This window comes from Primulina eburnea, chromosome 5, assembly GCF_022965805.1.
Source record: "Primulina eburnea isolate SZY01 chromosome 5, ASM2296580v1, whole genome shotgun sequence".
Classification (NCBI taxonomy): Eukaryota; Viridiplantae; Streptophyta; class Magnoliopsida; order Lamiales; family Gesneriaceae; genus Primulina; species Primulina eburnea.
This window is the reverse complement of record NC_133105.1, coordinates 22,194,911-22,211,980: the sequence shown is the minus strand read 5'-3', so window position 1 is coordinate 22,211,980 and position 17,070 is coordinate 22,194,911. Positions and strand designations below refer to the sequence as shown.

The 17,070-nt window shown below is 40.6% G+C and overlaps 1 protein-coding gene and 2 non-coding genes across 3 annotated transcripts; 2 read left to right on the top strand and 1 right to left on the bottom strand.

The window, feature by feature from the left end:
* Positions 1 to 1,209: 1,209 nt before the first annotated feature.
* Positions 1,210 to 1,316, top strand: LOC140833212 (small nucleolar RNA R71). The gene has a single exon (XR_012118345.1). It is a non-coding gene; the product is annotated as a small nucleolar RNA R71 (small nucleolar RNA).
* Positions 1,317 to 12,716: 11,400 nt separating this feature from the next.
* LOC140831441 (uncharacterized) lies at positions 12,717 to 15,702 on the bottom strand. Its single transcript, XM_073195191.1, has 3 exons — positions 15,682 to 15,702; positions 13,208 to 14,332; positions 12,717 to 13,091 (listed from the first exon to the last, which is right to left on the bottom strand). The coding sequence occupies exons 1-3, from the start codon at positions 15,700 to 15,702 to the stop codon at positions 12,717 to 12,719; spliced, it is 1,521 nt and encodes a 506-aa protein (XP_073051292.1).
* Positions 13,719 to 13,825, top strand: LOC140833222 (small nucleolar RNA R71). The gene has a single exon (XR_012118354.1). It is a non-coding gene; the product is annotated as a small nucleolar RNA R71 (small nucleolar RNA).
* Positions 15,703 to 17,070: the final 1,368 nt, after the last annotated feature.

Below are 17,070 nucleotides of genomic sequence, written 5' to 3'. Positions count from 1 at the left end.
GCATTAAATTTATACTAGCACCTAAATCACATAAAGCTCTATTTACGCTAGAACCACCAATAACACAAGGAATAGTAAAACTCCCTGGATCTTTGAGTTTCTGGGATAATTTCCTTTGGAGTATTGCACTACACTCTTCGGTCAGCTTTACAGTTTCAAATTCTTGAAGCTTCCTCTTTTTGGACATATCCTTGATGAACTTAGCATAATTGGGCATTTGCTCCAATGCATCGGCAAATGGGATGTTGATGTGTATTTTCTTGAAAATTTCCAGGAACTTCGCAAACTGATCATCTAGTCCTTTCTTCTTGAACCTCTGTGGATATGGAAGATTAACCTTCGGTAAGGGCTGTGGTTTAAGTACTTTCTCAAGTTCCTCTACTTCCTCTTCTCCAACACTTTCGCTCTTTCCTTCATCTTCCTCAACTGTAACCTCTACACTTTCTTCAGTAGGCTCTTGGACACCAATTTCTTTGCCACTCCTCAGTGTGACAGCCTTGCACTGTTCCCTAGGATTCACCTCGGTATTGCTGGGAAACTGTCCTCGATTCTGATCTTTTAAAGCATTGGCTAGTTGCCCAATCTGTGTTTCCAAGGATTTCATCGTGGCACCCATAATACCCATGTGTGTCTCCATGTTATCAAGACGAGACTCAGTTTCGCCATTCTCTTCCCAGACTCAGTCACAAATGTGCCAACCAGATCTTCAAAAGATGGCTTTCCTTCCCCTTTTTGTGTATTGAACCCCGGTGGGGGATTCAACACGTTCTTGTTGTTTGCATAGGAGAAATTCTCGTGATTCCTTAAACTTGGATGATAAGTATTAGGGGGAGGATTACCTCTATAGCCTCCAAAGCCACGGTTGTTGATGAACTGAGCTTCCTCCATAACTGGCTCTTCCTCAGCAGTTACCAATGCTACCTCAGACGTAGATTTGCCTGGCTTGTTCATCGCTGCAATCTGTGCGGTCAATGCCGAAACCTGTGCAGTAAGTGATGTGATTGGGTCTACAGCATACACTCCAGCATGTTTCCTTGATCCAGATCTTTCACTCGGCCACTGATAACTGTTGATGGTCATCTGTTCAAGCAAATCATAGGCCTCATCAGGTGTTTTAGAAAAATAGTACCTCCGGCGGCTGCATCCACATTTCCTCTAGTTGGCCCATCTAAACCATTGTAAAACAACTCAATCTGCACCCAATCTGCATAGCCATGATTCGGGCACTTCCTGAGTAATTCCTTGTATCGCTCCCACGCCTCATATAACACTTCAAATTCTCTCTGCCTGAAGTTGGTGATATCTATTTTCAGCTGAGCAGATTTAGCAGGAGGGAAGTACTTTGACAGAAACTTCGTAACCAAATCTGCCCAAGTAGTAACACTGCCCAGCGGTAGAGATTGGAGCCAACTTCTTGCGTGATCCCTAAGAGAAAACGGAAACAGGCGCAATCGAATAATTTCGTCAGAAACACCGTTAATTTTTACCGTATCCGTGATCTCCAGAAAATTTCTGAGGTGAAGATGGGGATCTGCGGTGGCTGCTCCTCCAAATTGGTTCTGTTGAACCATGTTGATGAGTGCGGGCTTTAGCTCGAAGTTATTAGCAGCAATAGTTCCACGAGCTATTCCAGAGTAGTGAGCGTTTATGACTGGACGGAAATGTTATATGATTGGCACCTCTCTAGGGAGCTCATTCTGATTATCTCTGTTTTCAGCCATTGCTTTAATTTCATCTCTCCTTGCTTTCCTTAATCTCCTGGCAGTTCTTTCGATTTCCAGATCAAAAATCAGCAAGTCGGGATTTTGAAATCTTCGCATGCACTGCAAAACAAAAATATTATAGATTAAGAAAACAAATAAATAAAATAAAATAAAGTCTAAATTAAAGTAAAGACTAATTAGAAATGATATCAATATGCAATTAAATAGTTTACTCCCCGGCAACGGCGCCAAAAACTTGTTGCGTGTTTTCACTACCGCAAGTATACGGTGTCAAGTTTTAGTACTGGTTAGAGTACAGATATGGATCCCACGAAGAGTAAATATTTAAAACTGTATATTAATTACCATAATTGACATAGCTCAACTTTATTTAAACAATTCAAATAGTTGGTTTAAAATTCAATTCAAATAAAATAATAATTCCTGTAATTCTAGCACACAACAGAAATTTCACTGAGAAAATAAATCTAGAAATATGATTTCGTCGAGTCTCCCCTATGCTAAATTAACATTGACTAACATTTAATTAAATTTGCACCATGTTTATTAACCAAGAACTCACAATATTTTATATTCCCTCTGTCGAGTGATAAATAGAAATGTACTACCTATTACTGATTTTAATATGTCTATTCAAAATCACGTAACACGTAATAAAAGTAAACAAGGTTCTTTTATGGATTCGTCAGAGTTATACGTCTTTTGCACGTTATAAATATCTAACGATGTGATTTCTTCTGTCTTAATTTCAATCCCTCTGTCGAGTGTTAGATTTCAATTATGTAATCAATCGAATTATGGCCAGTAATTCAAAAGCATTAAAAACAAGAAATCGCAAATAAACACGATGAAATAATTCAATGAAAATTCAAATCGTCATTCACATAGGTTCGACCACAACTACGTCAATCTCTAGAAAATAAAATTAGTTCATGCTCGAATTTAAATCACTACAAAACCTGTTTGTAATCATTAAAAACATAAAAGTAAGAAACCGAATTAAGAACGTGTTGGCGAGAGATGGAAGGGCTTCTCCGTGTCCGGATTCAACGTCTTCTATCTCCGTTCTTCGCGTCCCGTGCTCCGTGCGCTCTCACTTTTCTCCTTGCACTCGAGTGGTGTGACGGCTGTCGTAAGAATATTTCCGAACCCCCCCTTTTACAACGCCGAAACCTATTTAAATCTGGAACTCGCGTCGCGCGCATATGCACGCCATGAGCGGCGCATATGCGCGCTGCTCTCGGTGTTTCTTTCTTGCGGCATTTCTCGCGCATATGCGCGCTCTTACTCGCGCATATGCGCGAGTCTCACTGTATGGGCCGCGCATGTGCGCGGCTTTGAGGGAGCATATGCGCCATTCTTACTGCCAGCTGCACGCATGTCCGCGGGAATACGTCGCGCATGTGCGCGAGGCTTACTGCATTCCAGCCTTCGGGGTATTGCTCACACTTCTTCTCCTAGGCGCCATTTTAGCTCATTTTCAGCACGTGTTGTATCCGCACCTAGATTCTTGCAATTACACCAAAAACAACAAAAGCGCATAATTCCGCCCAAAAAGACTAATAATCTATATGAAATATAGGAATAATTTAAGTGCATAAAATGCACTTATCAAATCCCCCCAAACTTAAACTTTCGCTAGTCCCGAGTAAAAATAAAACTAAAAATAAGAATGCAGACTCAAGCAAGAAATAAACACTACCAACTATAGTCATAGATATGCAAAAAGTGACAGTGGCCTCAGATTCATTTATTTTTATGTGATTCGTATTTACTTGAGAGTCACGTGCGTGTGTGGTATGTCAATGTTTATCTACCTCATCGAATGCGCAAATAGATTCACAGTGCCAAATCGCCTCATAAACTTAAGAAGTTCTCAGTTCGGTGCAACTTATACTTCATTAAAACACACATTTACTTACACAGATCACAAAGGACTTTATTGGTGATTGTTTGGCTCAAAAGATATTCATCACAAGTATACCAAAGCTGAAGTCACACAAGGAGATGCTTACATGCAAATGATTAAAGTCTATACTCATTAACCATGTTTATCAGGTATCCATAGGCTTGATTTGAACAACTTTTCTCCACTAGTATATTGGATAAATGTGACAAGGTTAATACGTCTTGTAGGCTTGTAACGTTAGGCTACGGCTCATGGCTACAATAAAGGCATGGAGATCAAAATTTGAGAGAAATATTTGAACTTCATCAATTTCACTCATTTTCGTTTTCTTTTCACTCATATCCATCATATACCAAATGTTTTCTTTCTCACCACTTTTTGATTCATTATTTTCATCGTTTTTCTTCTTCTATTTTTTTTTTTGAACTCCTTTCTGTACATTCAATTTTTCTTTTTTTCTTTTCAAGGAGTGTTTGAATCATTCCAACACCAATGAACTTATTTCTCTCAAAATTGAGGTAGGATAATAAGTGTATAAGCTTCATTAGGTAGTTGTTTTGGGATGCAGAATAAATACAAGTGAGGGCTAATTGTGTGTCATTGACATACACCACTTGATTTTTAGTAAGCTCAAAATGGGACACTAGGGATATTTCATGTTCGTTAGGTAGGCTCGAAGGCTTGAACGGTTCCAAAGATTGCCTAAATCATTCCTATGTCACATATTATCCGTATTTCGCCTCGAAAAGTGTCCAAACAAGTTCTAGATTTCGTCAATCCATTAGTCAACTCATACAAACCAGTCACATGCAATTTTCAATCAAAATGATTTATGATATAGGTGCACAAAGGAAAGTTAAACATCTCAATCTATTCGAAGCTCGATGGGCTAACAATTGATAATGGACAAAGAAGATAGGCCCAAAGATATCGCGAAAGAATGCCTAGATCATTTCTGTGTTCGCAAAAGTGTCAGTTAATGTCATGTAAGGGTTACTAAAATCATACTTCTCTTGTTTAATTGGAATCACAGGCACGCAAATAGTCTCTGAGCACCAACAATATCAACAAACATGACAGTGCAATAAAATGTGTGTAATGCCCGGTTACTCGTACAAATGATAATAATGCGTTTACGTCATTTATTATGTAATTATTTAGCTCATTAGATTTCACGTGATGATTGAAGTATCAATATTGAGATTGAACATGACTTTTATATTGTTCATGGTGTATTGAGAATGAATATATGCCTAAATAGTTAGAGTAAGATGTGTAGGTGATGATAGTGTAATGGAAGTCGTGGGAAATGAGATGTAAATATGGTAGTTCGTATGGGTTTTAGCATAATTATTTGAATATTGATCCAAATTGTGTGAGGCCTTAACCGTTAGAAAGCTAAGATATAAGGTTACAACTTTCACGTTTTGGGTTTTGTCCAAATCATTGTGGAAGATAAGCCAAAAGCGACCCGAAGTGGGTCGTGTGTATCGTCACTCCTACAATGACACATGTTGGGAGAATGGTCATAACTTTTTACTCAGACCTCCAAATGACCTACAACCAGTGGGAGATTCAGGCCAAGACATAGGGCTACAACTTTGTAGTTTACCATTTTTTCAGATTATGAAAGGACGAGCCACTTCTGAAGCGATCTTTGAGAGGGTTGTGCGCAGAGTGGCGCCCGAGCGGTAAGAAATTACCGCCCGAGCGCCAATGGTTCTGCATTTTTGGTTTCGGACAGAACATTCCGCGCTCGGGCGGTAGAAAATGACCGCCCGAGCGCCGACTTATATATAAGAAGATAAGTTTCGAGTTCTAAACCATTTCTTCAGTATTTTTCATTCCTTAACAGCAAAAGCTCGAGAGAAACCTACAGAAATCTTCCTTCAAAGCTCTCTTCTTCATTCCTTTCAAAGTTTCGAAGTTAGAACTTTGTTCCCCATCACAAGAACATCATATATGTGTAAGTTTTCTTCTCTTTTAGTTGTTGCACATGTATAGGAGTGATTTTCACCTAGTATACACATAGTGATGAGTTTATTGATGTATTTGACAGTATAGGAGCGAGAAACACAGTCTCAAATCAGTGTTCTTAAGTTTGGACTGTAAGTTGGCATGTTCTTGAAGTAATACATGAGTAATATTATAAATTTCAAATGCTTCTCATTGTCTATTGATATATGTATATTGTTAGTATGTTTATTGATGAAAACATAGCACCATATTCCATTTTTATGTATTAAATATGTAAGAAACTCATGAATATTGATGATGTGTGCTATGTTATGAACATGAACATGAAAGGAAAAGGACGGATTTTTACATGATATAGAGCTTGTTGACATCATGGGTGGTTTTAAGTCCACCAAAGCTATTGGCCAATATATGTTCATGGGGCGTGGGGTTGCCAAAGGTTCCTCCCTGACGTCCAACACAGTAGTAGCTATATAATAAAGCAAGCACAGTAGTACAGGTAAACTAATGAGGCTCAAGTACAAAAATGAACATGAATATATGCTATGATATGACATGGTTTAAAGTTTCATTGTTGTCACGACTTGATATGTACATTCTTTCGACGCATATTGATACGTACAAGTGCCAACTTATTGAGTTTTATAAACTCACGTAGCTCATGTATTACAGGATCAGGTAGCGAAGATGCATAGGATGCCGGTTTGCCAATGGATGCCTGTGACGTGCCTCACCTCGACAAGAACCGGGACTTAGTATTGTATAGCTTCCGCATATGTATTGTACTAAAATATGTCAGGGTTTGAACAAGTTTTTACGATGGTTATGATGATACAAAATATGCTTGAGGTTGTTGCTTGAGTTGAATGACATTTTAGTTGGTATCGTATTGTTGTATATATGGTATTGCTTGAGGTTTTGGTTTAAACAAATGTAGGGACATCATGCCAAAAAATTTATAAACCATCAAAGTGACGCCTCTTGTTTGATTTTCTTCATAATATAGTTATATCATTCAAATCCTATTTTGATTATGGTAATCATGCTAAGTGTAGAGTAAGGGTGTGACAATGTGACTCCCAAGTAATCACGAATACATTCATGTTTCAGACTCACGATTTTATTTTCATCATCGGCCTCACAATAGCTTATCAATGACTAGTCCTAACAATTCTAACATGCAATGAAAATAAATAAACGATTTTTTTTTAAATAAAATAAATAAATGAACATCAAAATTAAAAACTAAAGCAAATAATCTACTCAGATCATCAGATAAAATCAACCCCCCAAACTTAAAATATGCATTGTCCTCAATGTATAAACAAGAATAAAAGAGACAAGCATACCTCACACGACGAGCGTCAGTGCTCGCCGTCATCATCATCAACGTCCTCATCCATGTGCTGGGGTGGGGCCTGCGGTGGTGGGCTTGGATACTGTGGTGGTGGTGGTGGATACTGTGGTGGCCAAACAGGTGTCTGGGGAAACATGGGATCATCTGGACCTAAAGGCGGGAACCGCTGAGCAAGAACGGACGTGAAGTCCATCATATACCCCATGGCATAGTCCGTGCGGTACTGAAGCGAATCCAGCACCTGGCGCTGCTCAACTAGTAATCTCCTCTGCTTCTGCATCTCAATCTCTAATCGCCTCAATCTGTCTCCCCTGCGCTCTCTGGCTGCTGCCGGTGGTGGTAGTGGTTGAAGCGGTGCCTGTGGCAGGTCCTCATCATCTGAATCAACGGGAGGCATATAGGGCACAACGATGGGAGCCTTCAGCTTAAGTACTTGCTCATCAGGTGACCAAGAGACGCCGGCCTGTCTGCAGAGTTCGGTAACAATGTGGGGGCATGGCAGGGCGACCGGAGTTAATCCAATGCCGGCTCTCATGATCGATCCATATATTATTTTTCCCAAGTTCACAGATTTGCCCATCAAAATCGCAAAGACAAGCGCAACTTTGTCTTTGGTTACGTCGTGGTAATGTGAGGATGGGAGAACCCGAGCCAACACGAATGACGTCCACGCACTTGTATTATGAGTCATCTCGGATTTCTTCAGTGAGATTGGACCATTCGCGCTCATTTTCCATACGGCGCCTGCCTGACACACAGTCCGAATAACCTCTGCATAATCGACCCCATCGTCTAAGAATGCACTGTACTCGTCCTCTTCGAGGCTCGGCATCTGATATATCGTATTTATCGTCTGAGAATCAAACGATACCAATTTTCCTCGCACAAGTACCTTTGAGTCATCATGCCGTATCCGCAGATTGGCATAGAACTCTCTGACGACAGAAATCACAGCGTCTGGAGGTGGTTGAGCAAATTCAACCCACTGTCTTCTTTCCAATTCACGCTCAATAAAACCACGTAATGTCGATAAATTAAATCCCCTCTCTGGGATAATCGACCGAGTCATCGAGCTCTCATATACCTGTTGGGCTTCCTCACTCCAAAAACGGTGCGAATCATAACTTGCGGAAGAGGAAGCGCCCTTCTTTGATTTTTTCTTCGGTGCCATTTCAATTCAATAATCAAAATATCACAATCAACACCAAACTCAACCCACAATAGGCCAAAATCGAAGACAATCGGACTTCCCAAACATGAACAATATAATGGCACTACACCAACTATTCCAATAAGCAATGCAACATATAACCCGATCACAGAAGATTTATACCAAATCGACACACCAAGCTCACGATATGAAGAGTTCCCCCAAATTACTTGAACCAATTTCTATCAAATCTGAAAATTTTCACAAAATCTGAAGAAACCCCTTACTTGGACGAGAGGATGACCGGGATTAGGATTGTGGTGGAAAACTTGCTGTTGAAAGGCGGCGGTCGGCTGAAGGGTGGCGGTGGCGCGGCGTTGGAAGGAGGTGCAGCGGCGTGAGGAGCTGCGGCGAGGGTTGTTGAGAGAGTACTGAAATCTGAAACCGCGATCTGGTTTTTTTTCCTTATACTAAAATGCGTGCATATTCGCGCCTTGAAGCGGCGCATATGCGTGCAAGCTACTGGCCGGAATGCTGGAAGTCGGCGCATACACGCTCGGATTGGCGCCTATGCGCCGAACTTTCTGGAAATTTGGCGCATATGCGCGCCTTGAGTGGCGCATATGCGCCAAAGCTACTGGAAATTTCGCGCATGTGCGCGCTCGGAATGGCGCATATGCGCTGAGCCCTCGGCCAATGTTGCGCATGTGCGCGGAAATTCGTTGCGCATGTGCGCGTGGCAAACTGTCCTTCGCATTTTTTTTTAAAAATAAAATACCTGCAAAAGAATAACAAAATGAAAATTAATACTTGAATCGAGAAATTTAAAATTAATAAGCGAAGGAATCGAAATAAAAATTAAATTAATTGAATGCAAAAATAAATAAATGTGGGTTGCCTCCCACACAGCGCTTGGTTTAACGTCATCAGCCTGACTTCCTTCAGTCTACTTTGGTTCTCGCAGTGGGAAGTTGTCCATGTGTCGCACTTCATTTCCAAAGTAATGCTTGACCCTCTGACCATTGACTTTGAATGTCTCACCATTTTTGCATTTTAGGTCAATTGCCCTATGTGGGTACACTGCTTCCACTGTGAATGGTCCAGACCATCGTAATTTGAACTTACCAGGAAACAGCCTCAGTCGAGAATTGAATAGTACACATGTTGCCCCGGTTCGAAAAGTCGTCGAAGAATCTGCTTGTCATGCCATCTCTTGGTCTTTTCCTTGTATATCTTGGCATTTTCGTATGCATCATTCCTAAACTCCTCCATCTCATTCAGCTGCAGCAGTCGTTGTTCGCCCAATGCTCCCTTATCAAAATTTATCTTTTTCACAGGCCAATATGCTTTGTGCGCCAGTTCCACAGGGAGATGACAAGCTTTTCCAAAGACGAAACTATAAGGAGACATCCCGATAGGTGTCTTGTATGCAGTCCTGTATGCCCATAACGCGTCATCTAGCTTGATCGCCCAATCCTTCCGGTTTGTCTTCACTGTCTTTTCTAATATTTGTTTGATCTCCCGGTTGGATATCTCTGCTTGCCCATTGGCTTGCGGATGGTATGCCAGTGTCACCCTGTGCTTCACATCATATTTGGCCAATAGTGAGTTAAAAATTTTGTTGCAGAAATGCGTACCTTCATCACTGATAATGACTCTAGGCGTTCCGAATCTTGTGAAGATGTTCCTGTGGACAAACTTAACAACAACTCGAGCATCATTAGTACTGGTGGCGATTGCTTCCACCCACTTTGACACATAATCAACAGCAAGTAAAATGTAAGATTGACCAGATGGGAATGGACCCATAAAATCAATACCCCAGACATCAAAGAGTTCCACCTCCAAAATATTTGTTAGTGGTAATTCATGTCGTCTAGAAATGTTGCCAACTCTTTGGCATTTATCACATGACTTGACTAAAGTATAACTGTCTTTAAATAAATTAGGCCAATAGAAACCTGACTGTAATACCTTAGCTGCTGTTCTAGATGCTCCAAAGTGTCCACCGTAGGGTGAGGAATGACATTGCTCTAGAATCGTACCCGCTTCTTCCTCTGATACACATCGTCTGATTATCTGATCAGCGCATCTCTTGAACAAGAAAGGATCGTCCCATAGATAAAACTTGGCATCATGAAGAAATTTCTTCTTCTGATGGTAAGTTAAATCTAGTGGTAATTCTCCTGCAGCAAGAAAATTAGCTATATCTGCGAACCAAGGATGTGTAACATTTACCTTGAAGAGTTGTTCGTCTGGGAACGACTCGTTGATAGCTCCACCTTCAGTTCTTTCTTCCAGCTCTAGTCGTGACAGGTGATCAGCCACCTGGTTCTCACAACCTTTCTTGTCTTTGACCTCAAAGTCAAATTCTTGAAGTAGGAGTATCCATCGTATCAACCTGGGCTTTGCATCCTTTCTGGCAAACAAGTAACGAAGAGCTGCATGGTCAGTAAAAACCGTTACCTTTGTGCCAATGAGATATGTTCTAAATTTGTCGAATGCAAACACCACTGCTAGCATCTCTTTCTCAGTAGTGGTGTAATTCTGTTGGGCTGCATCGAGTGTACGACTTGCATAGTAGATGGCTTTAAACATCTTGTCTCGCCTTTGTCCCAATGCTGCTCCCACAGCATAGTCGCTAGCATCACACATGAGCTCAAAGGGCTCCTTCCAATCAGGCACTATCATGATGGGTGCAGAGATCAGTGCTGCCTTGATCCTGTTAAACGCCTGCAAACAATCATCGTCAAAAATAAACGTTGAATCCTTTTCTAACAAATTACATAAAGGTCTAGTAATTTTAGAGAAATCTTTAATATAACGACTGATAGAACCCGGCATGTCCCAAGAAGCTTCTGATTCCTTTCACATTTTTCGGCGGTGGGAGCTTTTCGATTGCCACAACTTTGGCTCTGTCCACTTCTATCCCTCTAGCCGAAATTTTATGCCCAAGCACAATACCTTCGGAGACCATGAAATGGCATTTCTCCCAATTCAACACTAGATTCTTTGCTTGACATCTCTGCAAAACAAGCGTTAGATTCTGCAAACAATGATCGAAAGATGAACCAAATATAGATATATCATCCATAAAAACTTCCATTATTTCCTCGACCATGTCAGAAAATATGGCCATCATACACCTCTGAAAAGTAGCAGGTGCATTGCAGAGACCAAATGACATTCTACTGAAAGCAAATGTACCGTAGGGGCAAGTGAAGGTAGTCTTCTCTTGATCCTCCGGTGCAATGAAAATCTGATTGTAACCTGAATAACCATCTAGAAAGCAATAATAATGATAACCACCTACTCTATCAAGCATCTGGTCAATAAAGGGAAGAGGGAAGTGATCTTTCCTAGTCGCATCATTCAATTTCCTGTAGTCTATACACACTCACCAACCAGTCACTGGACGAGTTGAAATCAATTCGTTATTCTCATTTCTGACTACAGTTATTCCCCCTTTCTTGGGCACTACTTGTACTGGCGAAACCCATGAACTATCAGATATAGCATAAATAACACCAGCATTTAACAATTTTAATACCTCAGATCTCACAACCTCCTTCATGGCTGGATTAAGCCTCCTCTGATGATCAACATAGGGTGAATATGACTCCTGCATCAATATTTTATGCATGCAAACAGTGGGGCTAATCCCCTTTATATCAGCAATTGTCCATCCGAACGCAGATTTAAATTCTCGCAACACCCTCAACAATTTATCCTTTCATCACTAGTAAGAGCAGAAGATATGATTACCGGATGTGACGAGCCCTCATCTATGAAAGCATAGCACAAGTGACTCGGTAAATCCTTCAATATTGGGGATGCTTTTGGTACCTCTTTACTTGCATCCTCAAGTATACTCTTCAAGTTGGGCATCATTCTTTTCCTTAGGTAGTGTATTGAGAGCAAGTAACTCCTCTTGCACATCCCAATCATCTTCATCCAGTGTAGAAGCTGATTCCAACAAGCATATCTCCAAAGAGTCTTTTGTCAACTTACCTGCACCAACATGAGATACACATGAATCAATTATATCAATACTCTTACAAGTACTTACCTCATTTGTTCCCTTGATGGTGTTGTAGATGTTGAAAACGACTTCTTCTCCACCTACTCTCAATGTGAGCTCGCCTTTGTGCACATCAATCAATGCCTTCCCGGTTGCTAGGAATGGCCTTCCAAAGATAAGCGGAGTTTCCTGGTCTTCTTCCATATCTAATATGACAAAATCAGCAGGAAATATGAATTTGTCTACCTTTACCAGCACATCCTCTACTATCCCTCGTGGATAGGTAAGTGATCTGTCCGCCAACTGCAAAGTAATAGTGCTAGGTTTCACCTCGCCAAGCTCCAAAGTTCTGTAAATAGAAAAAATGCATTAAATTTATACTAGCACCTAAATCACATAAAGCTCTATTTTCTCTAGAACCACAAATAACACAAGGTATAGTAAAACTCCCTGGATCTTTGAGTTTCTGGGACAATTTCCTTTGGAGTATTGCACTACACTCTTCGGTCAGCTTTACAGTTTCAAATTCTTGAAGCTTCCTCTTTTTGGACAGCACATCCTTGATGAACTTAGCATAATTAGGGCATTTGCTCCAATGCATCGGCAAATGGGATGTTGATGTGTATTTTCTTGAAAATTTCCAGGAACTTCGCATACTGATCATCTAGTCCTTTCTTCTTGAACCTCTGTGGATATGGAAGATTCACCTTCGGTAAGGGCTGTGGTTTAAGTACTTTCTCAAGTTCCTCTACTTCCTCTTCTCCAACACTTTCGCTCTTTCCTTCATCTTCCTCAACTGTAACCTCTACACTTTCTTCAGTAGGCTCTTGGACACCAATTTCTTTGCCACTCCTCAGTGTGACAGCCTTGCACTGTTCCCTAGGATTCACCTCGGTATTGCTGGGAAACTGTCCTCGATTCTGATCTTTTAAAGCATTGGCTAGTTGCCCAATCTGTGTTTCCAAGGATTTCATCGTGGCACCCATATTACCCATGTGTGTCTCCATGTTATCAAGACGAGACTCAGTTTCGCCATTCTCTTCCCAGACTCAGTCACAAATGTGCAAACCAGATCTTCAAAAGATGGCTTTCCTTCCCCTTTTTGTGTATTGAACCCCGGTGGGGGATTTAACACGTTCTTGTTGTTTGCATAGGAGAAATTCTCGTGATTCCTTAAACTTGGATGATAAGTATTAGGGGTAGGATTACCTCTATAGCCTCCAAAGCCACGGTTGTTGATGTACTGAGCTTCCTCCATAACTGGCTCTTCCTCAGCAGTTACCAATGCTACCTCAGACGTAGATTGGCCTGGCTTGTTAATCGCTGCAATCTGTGCGGTCAATGCCGAAACCTGTGCAGTAAGTGATGTGATTGGGTCTACAGCATACACTCCAGCAGGTTTCCTTGATCCAGATCTTTTACTCGGCCACTGATAACTGTTGATGGTCATCTGTTCAAGCAAATCATAGGCCTCATCAGGTGTTTTAGAAAAAATAGTACCTCCGGCGGCTGCATCCACATTTCCTCTAGTTGGCCTATCTAAACCATTGTAAAACAACTCAATCTGCACCCAATCTGCATAGCCATGATTCGGGCACTTCCTGAGTAATTCCTCGTATCGCTCCCACGCCTCATATAACACTTCAAATTCTCTCTGCCTGAAGTTGGTGATATCTATTTTCAGCTGAGCAGATTTAGCAGGAGGGAAGTACTTTGACAGAAACTTCGTAACCAAATCTGCCCAAGTAGTAACACTGCCCAGCGGTAGAGATTGGAGCCAACTTCTTGCGTGATCCCTAAGAGAAAATGGAAACAGGCGTAATCGAATAATTTCGTCAGAAACACCGTTAATTTTTACCGTATCCGTGATCTCCAGAAAAGTTCTGAGGTGAAGATGGGGATCTGCGGTGGCTGCTCCTCCAAATTGGTTCTGTTGAACCATGTTGATGAGTGCGGGCTTTAACTCGAAGTTATTAGCAGCAATAGTTCCACGAGCTATTCCAGAGTAGTGAGCGTTTATGACTGGACGGAAATGTTCCCTGATTGGCACCTCTCTAGGGAGCTCATTCTGATTATCTCTATTTTCAGCCATTGCTTTAATTTCATCTCTCCTTGCTTTCCTTAATCTCCTGGCAGTTCTTTCGATTTCCGGATCAAAAATCAGCAAGTCGGGATTTTGAAATCTTCGCATGCACTGCAAAACAAAAAGATTATAGATTAACAAAACAAATAAAATAAATAAATAAAGTCTAAATTAAAGTAAAGACTAATTAGAAATGATATCAATATGCAATTAAATAGTTTACACCCCGGCAATAGGCGCCAAAAACTTGTTGCGTGTTTTCACTACTGCAAGTATACGGTGTCAAGTTTTAGTACTGGTTAGAGTACAGATATCGATCCCACGAAGAGTAAATATTTAAAACTGTATATTAATTACCATAATTGACATAGCTCAACTTTATTTAAACAATTCAAATAGTTGGTTTAAAATTCAATTCAAATAAAATAATAATTCCTGTAATTCTAGCACACAGCAGAAATTTCACTGAGAAAATAAATCTAGAGATATGATTTCGTCGAGTCTCCCCTATGCTAAATTAACATTGACTAACATTTAATTAAATTTGCACCATGTTTATTAACCAAGAACTCACAATATTTTCTATTCCCTCTGTCGAGTGATAAATAGAAATGTACTACCTATTACTGATTTTAATATGTCTATTCAAAATCACGTAACACGTAATAAAAGTAAACAAGGTTCTTTTATGGATTCGTCAGAGTTATACGTCTTTTGCACGTTATAAATATCTAACGATGTGATTTCTTCTGTCCTAATTTCAATCCCCTCTGTCGAGTGTTAGATTTCAATTATGTAATCAATCGAATTATGGCTAGTAATTCAAAAGCATTAAAAACAAGAAATCGCAAATAAACACGATGAAATAATTCAATGAAAATTCAAATCGTCATACACATAGGTTCGACCACAACTACGTCAATCTCTAGAAAATAAAATTAGTTCATGCTCGAATTTAAATCACTACAAAACCTGTTTGTAATCATAAAAAACATAAAAGTAAGAAACCGAATTAAGAACGTGTTGGCGAGAGATGGAAGGGCTTCTCCGTGTCCGGATTCAACGTCTTCTATCTCCGTTCTTCGCGTCCCGTGCTCCGTGCGCTCTCACTTTTCTCCTTGCACTAGAGTGGTGTGACGGCTGTCGTAACAATATTTCCGAACCCCCCCTTTTACAATGCCGAAACCTATTTAAATCTGGAACTCGCGTCGCGCGCATATGCGCGCCATGAGCGGCGCATATGCGCGCTGCTCTCGGTGTTTCTTTCTTGCGGCATTTCTCGCTCATATGCGCGCTTTTACTCGCGCATATGCGCGAGTCTCACTGTATGGGCCGCGCATGTGCGCGGCTTTGGGGGCGCATATGTGACATTCTTACTGCCAGCTGCGCGCATGTGCGTGGGAATACGTCGCGCATGTGCGCGAGGCTTAGTGCATTCCACCCTTCGGGGTATTGCTCACACTTCTTCTCGTAGGCGCCATTTTAGCTCATTTTCAGCACGTGTTGTATCCGCACCTAGATTCCTTGCAATTACACCAAAAACAACAAAAGCGCGTAATTCCGCCCAAAAAGACTAACAATCTATATGAAATATAGGAATAATTTAAGTGCATAAAATGCACTTATCAGTTTCGATTTAGGATTTATAGTATGGTTGGTTATAGATGATGTGTAGTGCTATTGTAGCGGCGTTACGATTAAATTCATGATAATTCGTATGTTGAGCCAATAGGTATGAGGCCAATTGGATGATTAGATAAGACATAGAGGTGTAACTTTCTTATTTTGAGTTTTGTTCAAATCATTGTGGAAGGTAAGCCAAAAGAGCCCCGAAGTGTGTCGTGCGTTTCGTCGTTCATCCAGTGACACATGTTGGGAGATTTAGCATAACGTTTTACGCAGACCTTCAAATGATCTGTAATTTGGAGAGGTTCAAGGAAAGACATAGGGCTACAACTTTGTAGTTTATCACGTTTTCTAATTCAGAAGGGAAGAGGCATATCTGAAGCGATCTTTAACGTGGCAGTGCGCAGAGTGGCGCCCGAGCGGTAATATATGACCGCCCGAGCGCCACTACTTCTGGAAATTTGGGTTTCGGGCAGAATCATTGGCGCCCGAGCGGTAATTTTCGACCGCCCGAGCGCCAGGCACAGTACCAAAAGCGTGTTTTCGAGATTTTAATGATATAAGGCATAGATTTGTTCACTTTTCCTCATTTTTTTCTCCACCATTCTCGATTTCTTCAGCAAAGGGAGAGCTAGGGTTCCATTCTTCTCATTTCCTATCTTTGATTCAAGCTCCTAGTTGGTTTATTGTTGTGAGAGCAAGTTTTTCTTGGATTCAAGGAAGCTAAGGTAAGCTTTTGGGTTAGTTTATTCTTGGTTTTGGCATGAGAGATGATATTGGGTTTGATGTGGTGTTGTTTTTATGGATTAATTAATATGGGTTATTGATTATTGAGATGTTGATGGTGCAATACATGGTTTATTGTTGTAGGATTGCTATCAAGAGATTAGATACAAGGTTCCAAGTGGTTGTACGTAAGTGGAATTTCATTCCTTGTGCTCACATGATAATATATGTATTGTATTTCAATGGTTTTAATGTGCTATTCCCTTCATTTGATTCATGATTATGTATTGATACACTTGTTATATATATTGGAGGCATTTTTATGTCTCAATTATTGAAAAAAGGAATACAAGAGATTAAAGTCTTCAAAGTGTTTGATGAAATGCCAAAGACAGAATTCAAATGATTTTTTTTGGATTGATAGATACATAGTTAGAGATTGCATGCAATTAGTTGATCAACGACCATAGGCTTATATCCCTCAGAGTTATCGATTT

Coding starts and splice junctions, on each gene's coding strand:
- LOC140831441 (XM_073195191.1), bottom strand. CDS start 15,702: ATGGCGCCTACGAGAAGAAGT. Junction 14,333..15,681: donor TGGCGCCTACGAGAAGAAGT/GTGAGCAATACC, acceptor TTTGTTTTGCAG/TGCATGCGAAGATTTCAAAA. Junction 13,092..13,207: donor AGCCATCTTTTGAAGATCTG/GTTTGCACATTT, acceptor TTGGAAACACAG/ATTGGGCAACTAGCCAATGC.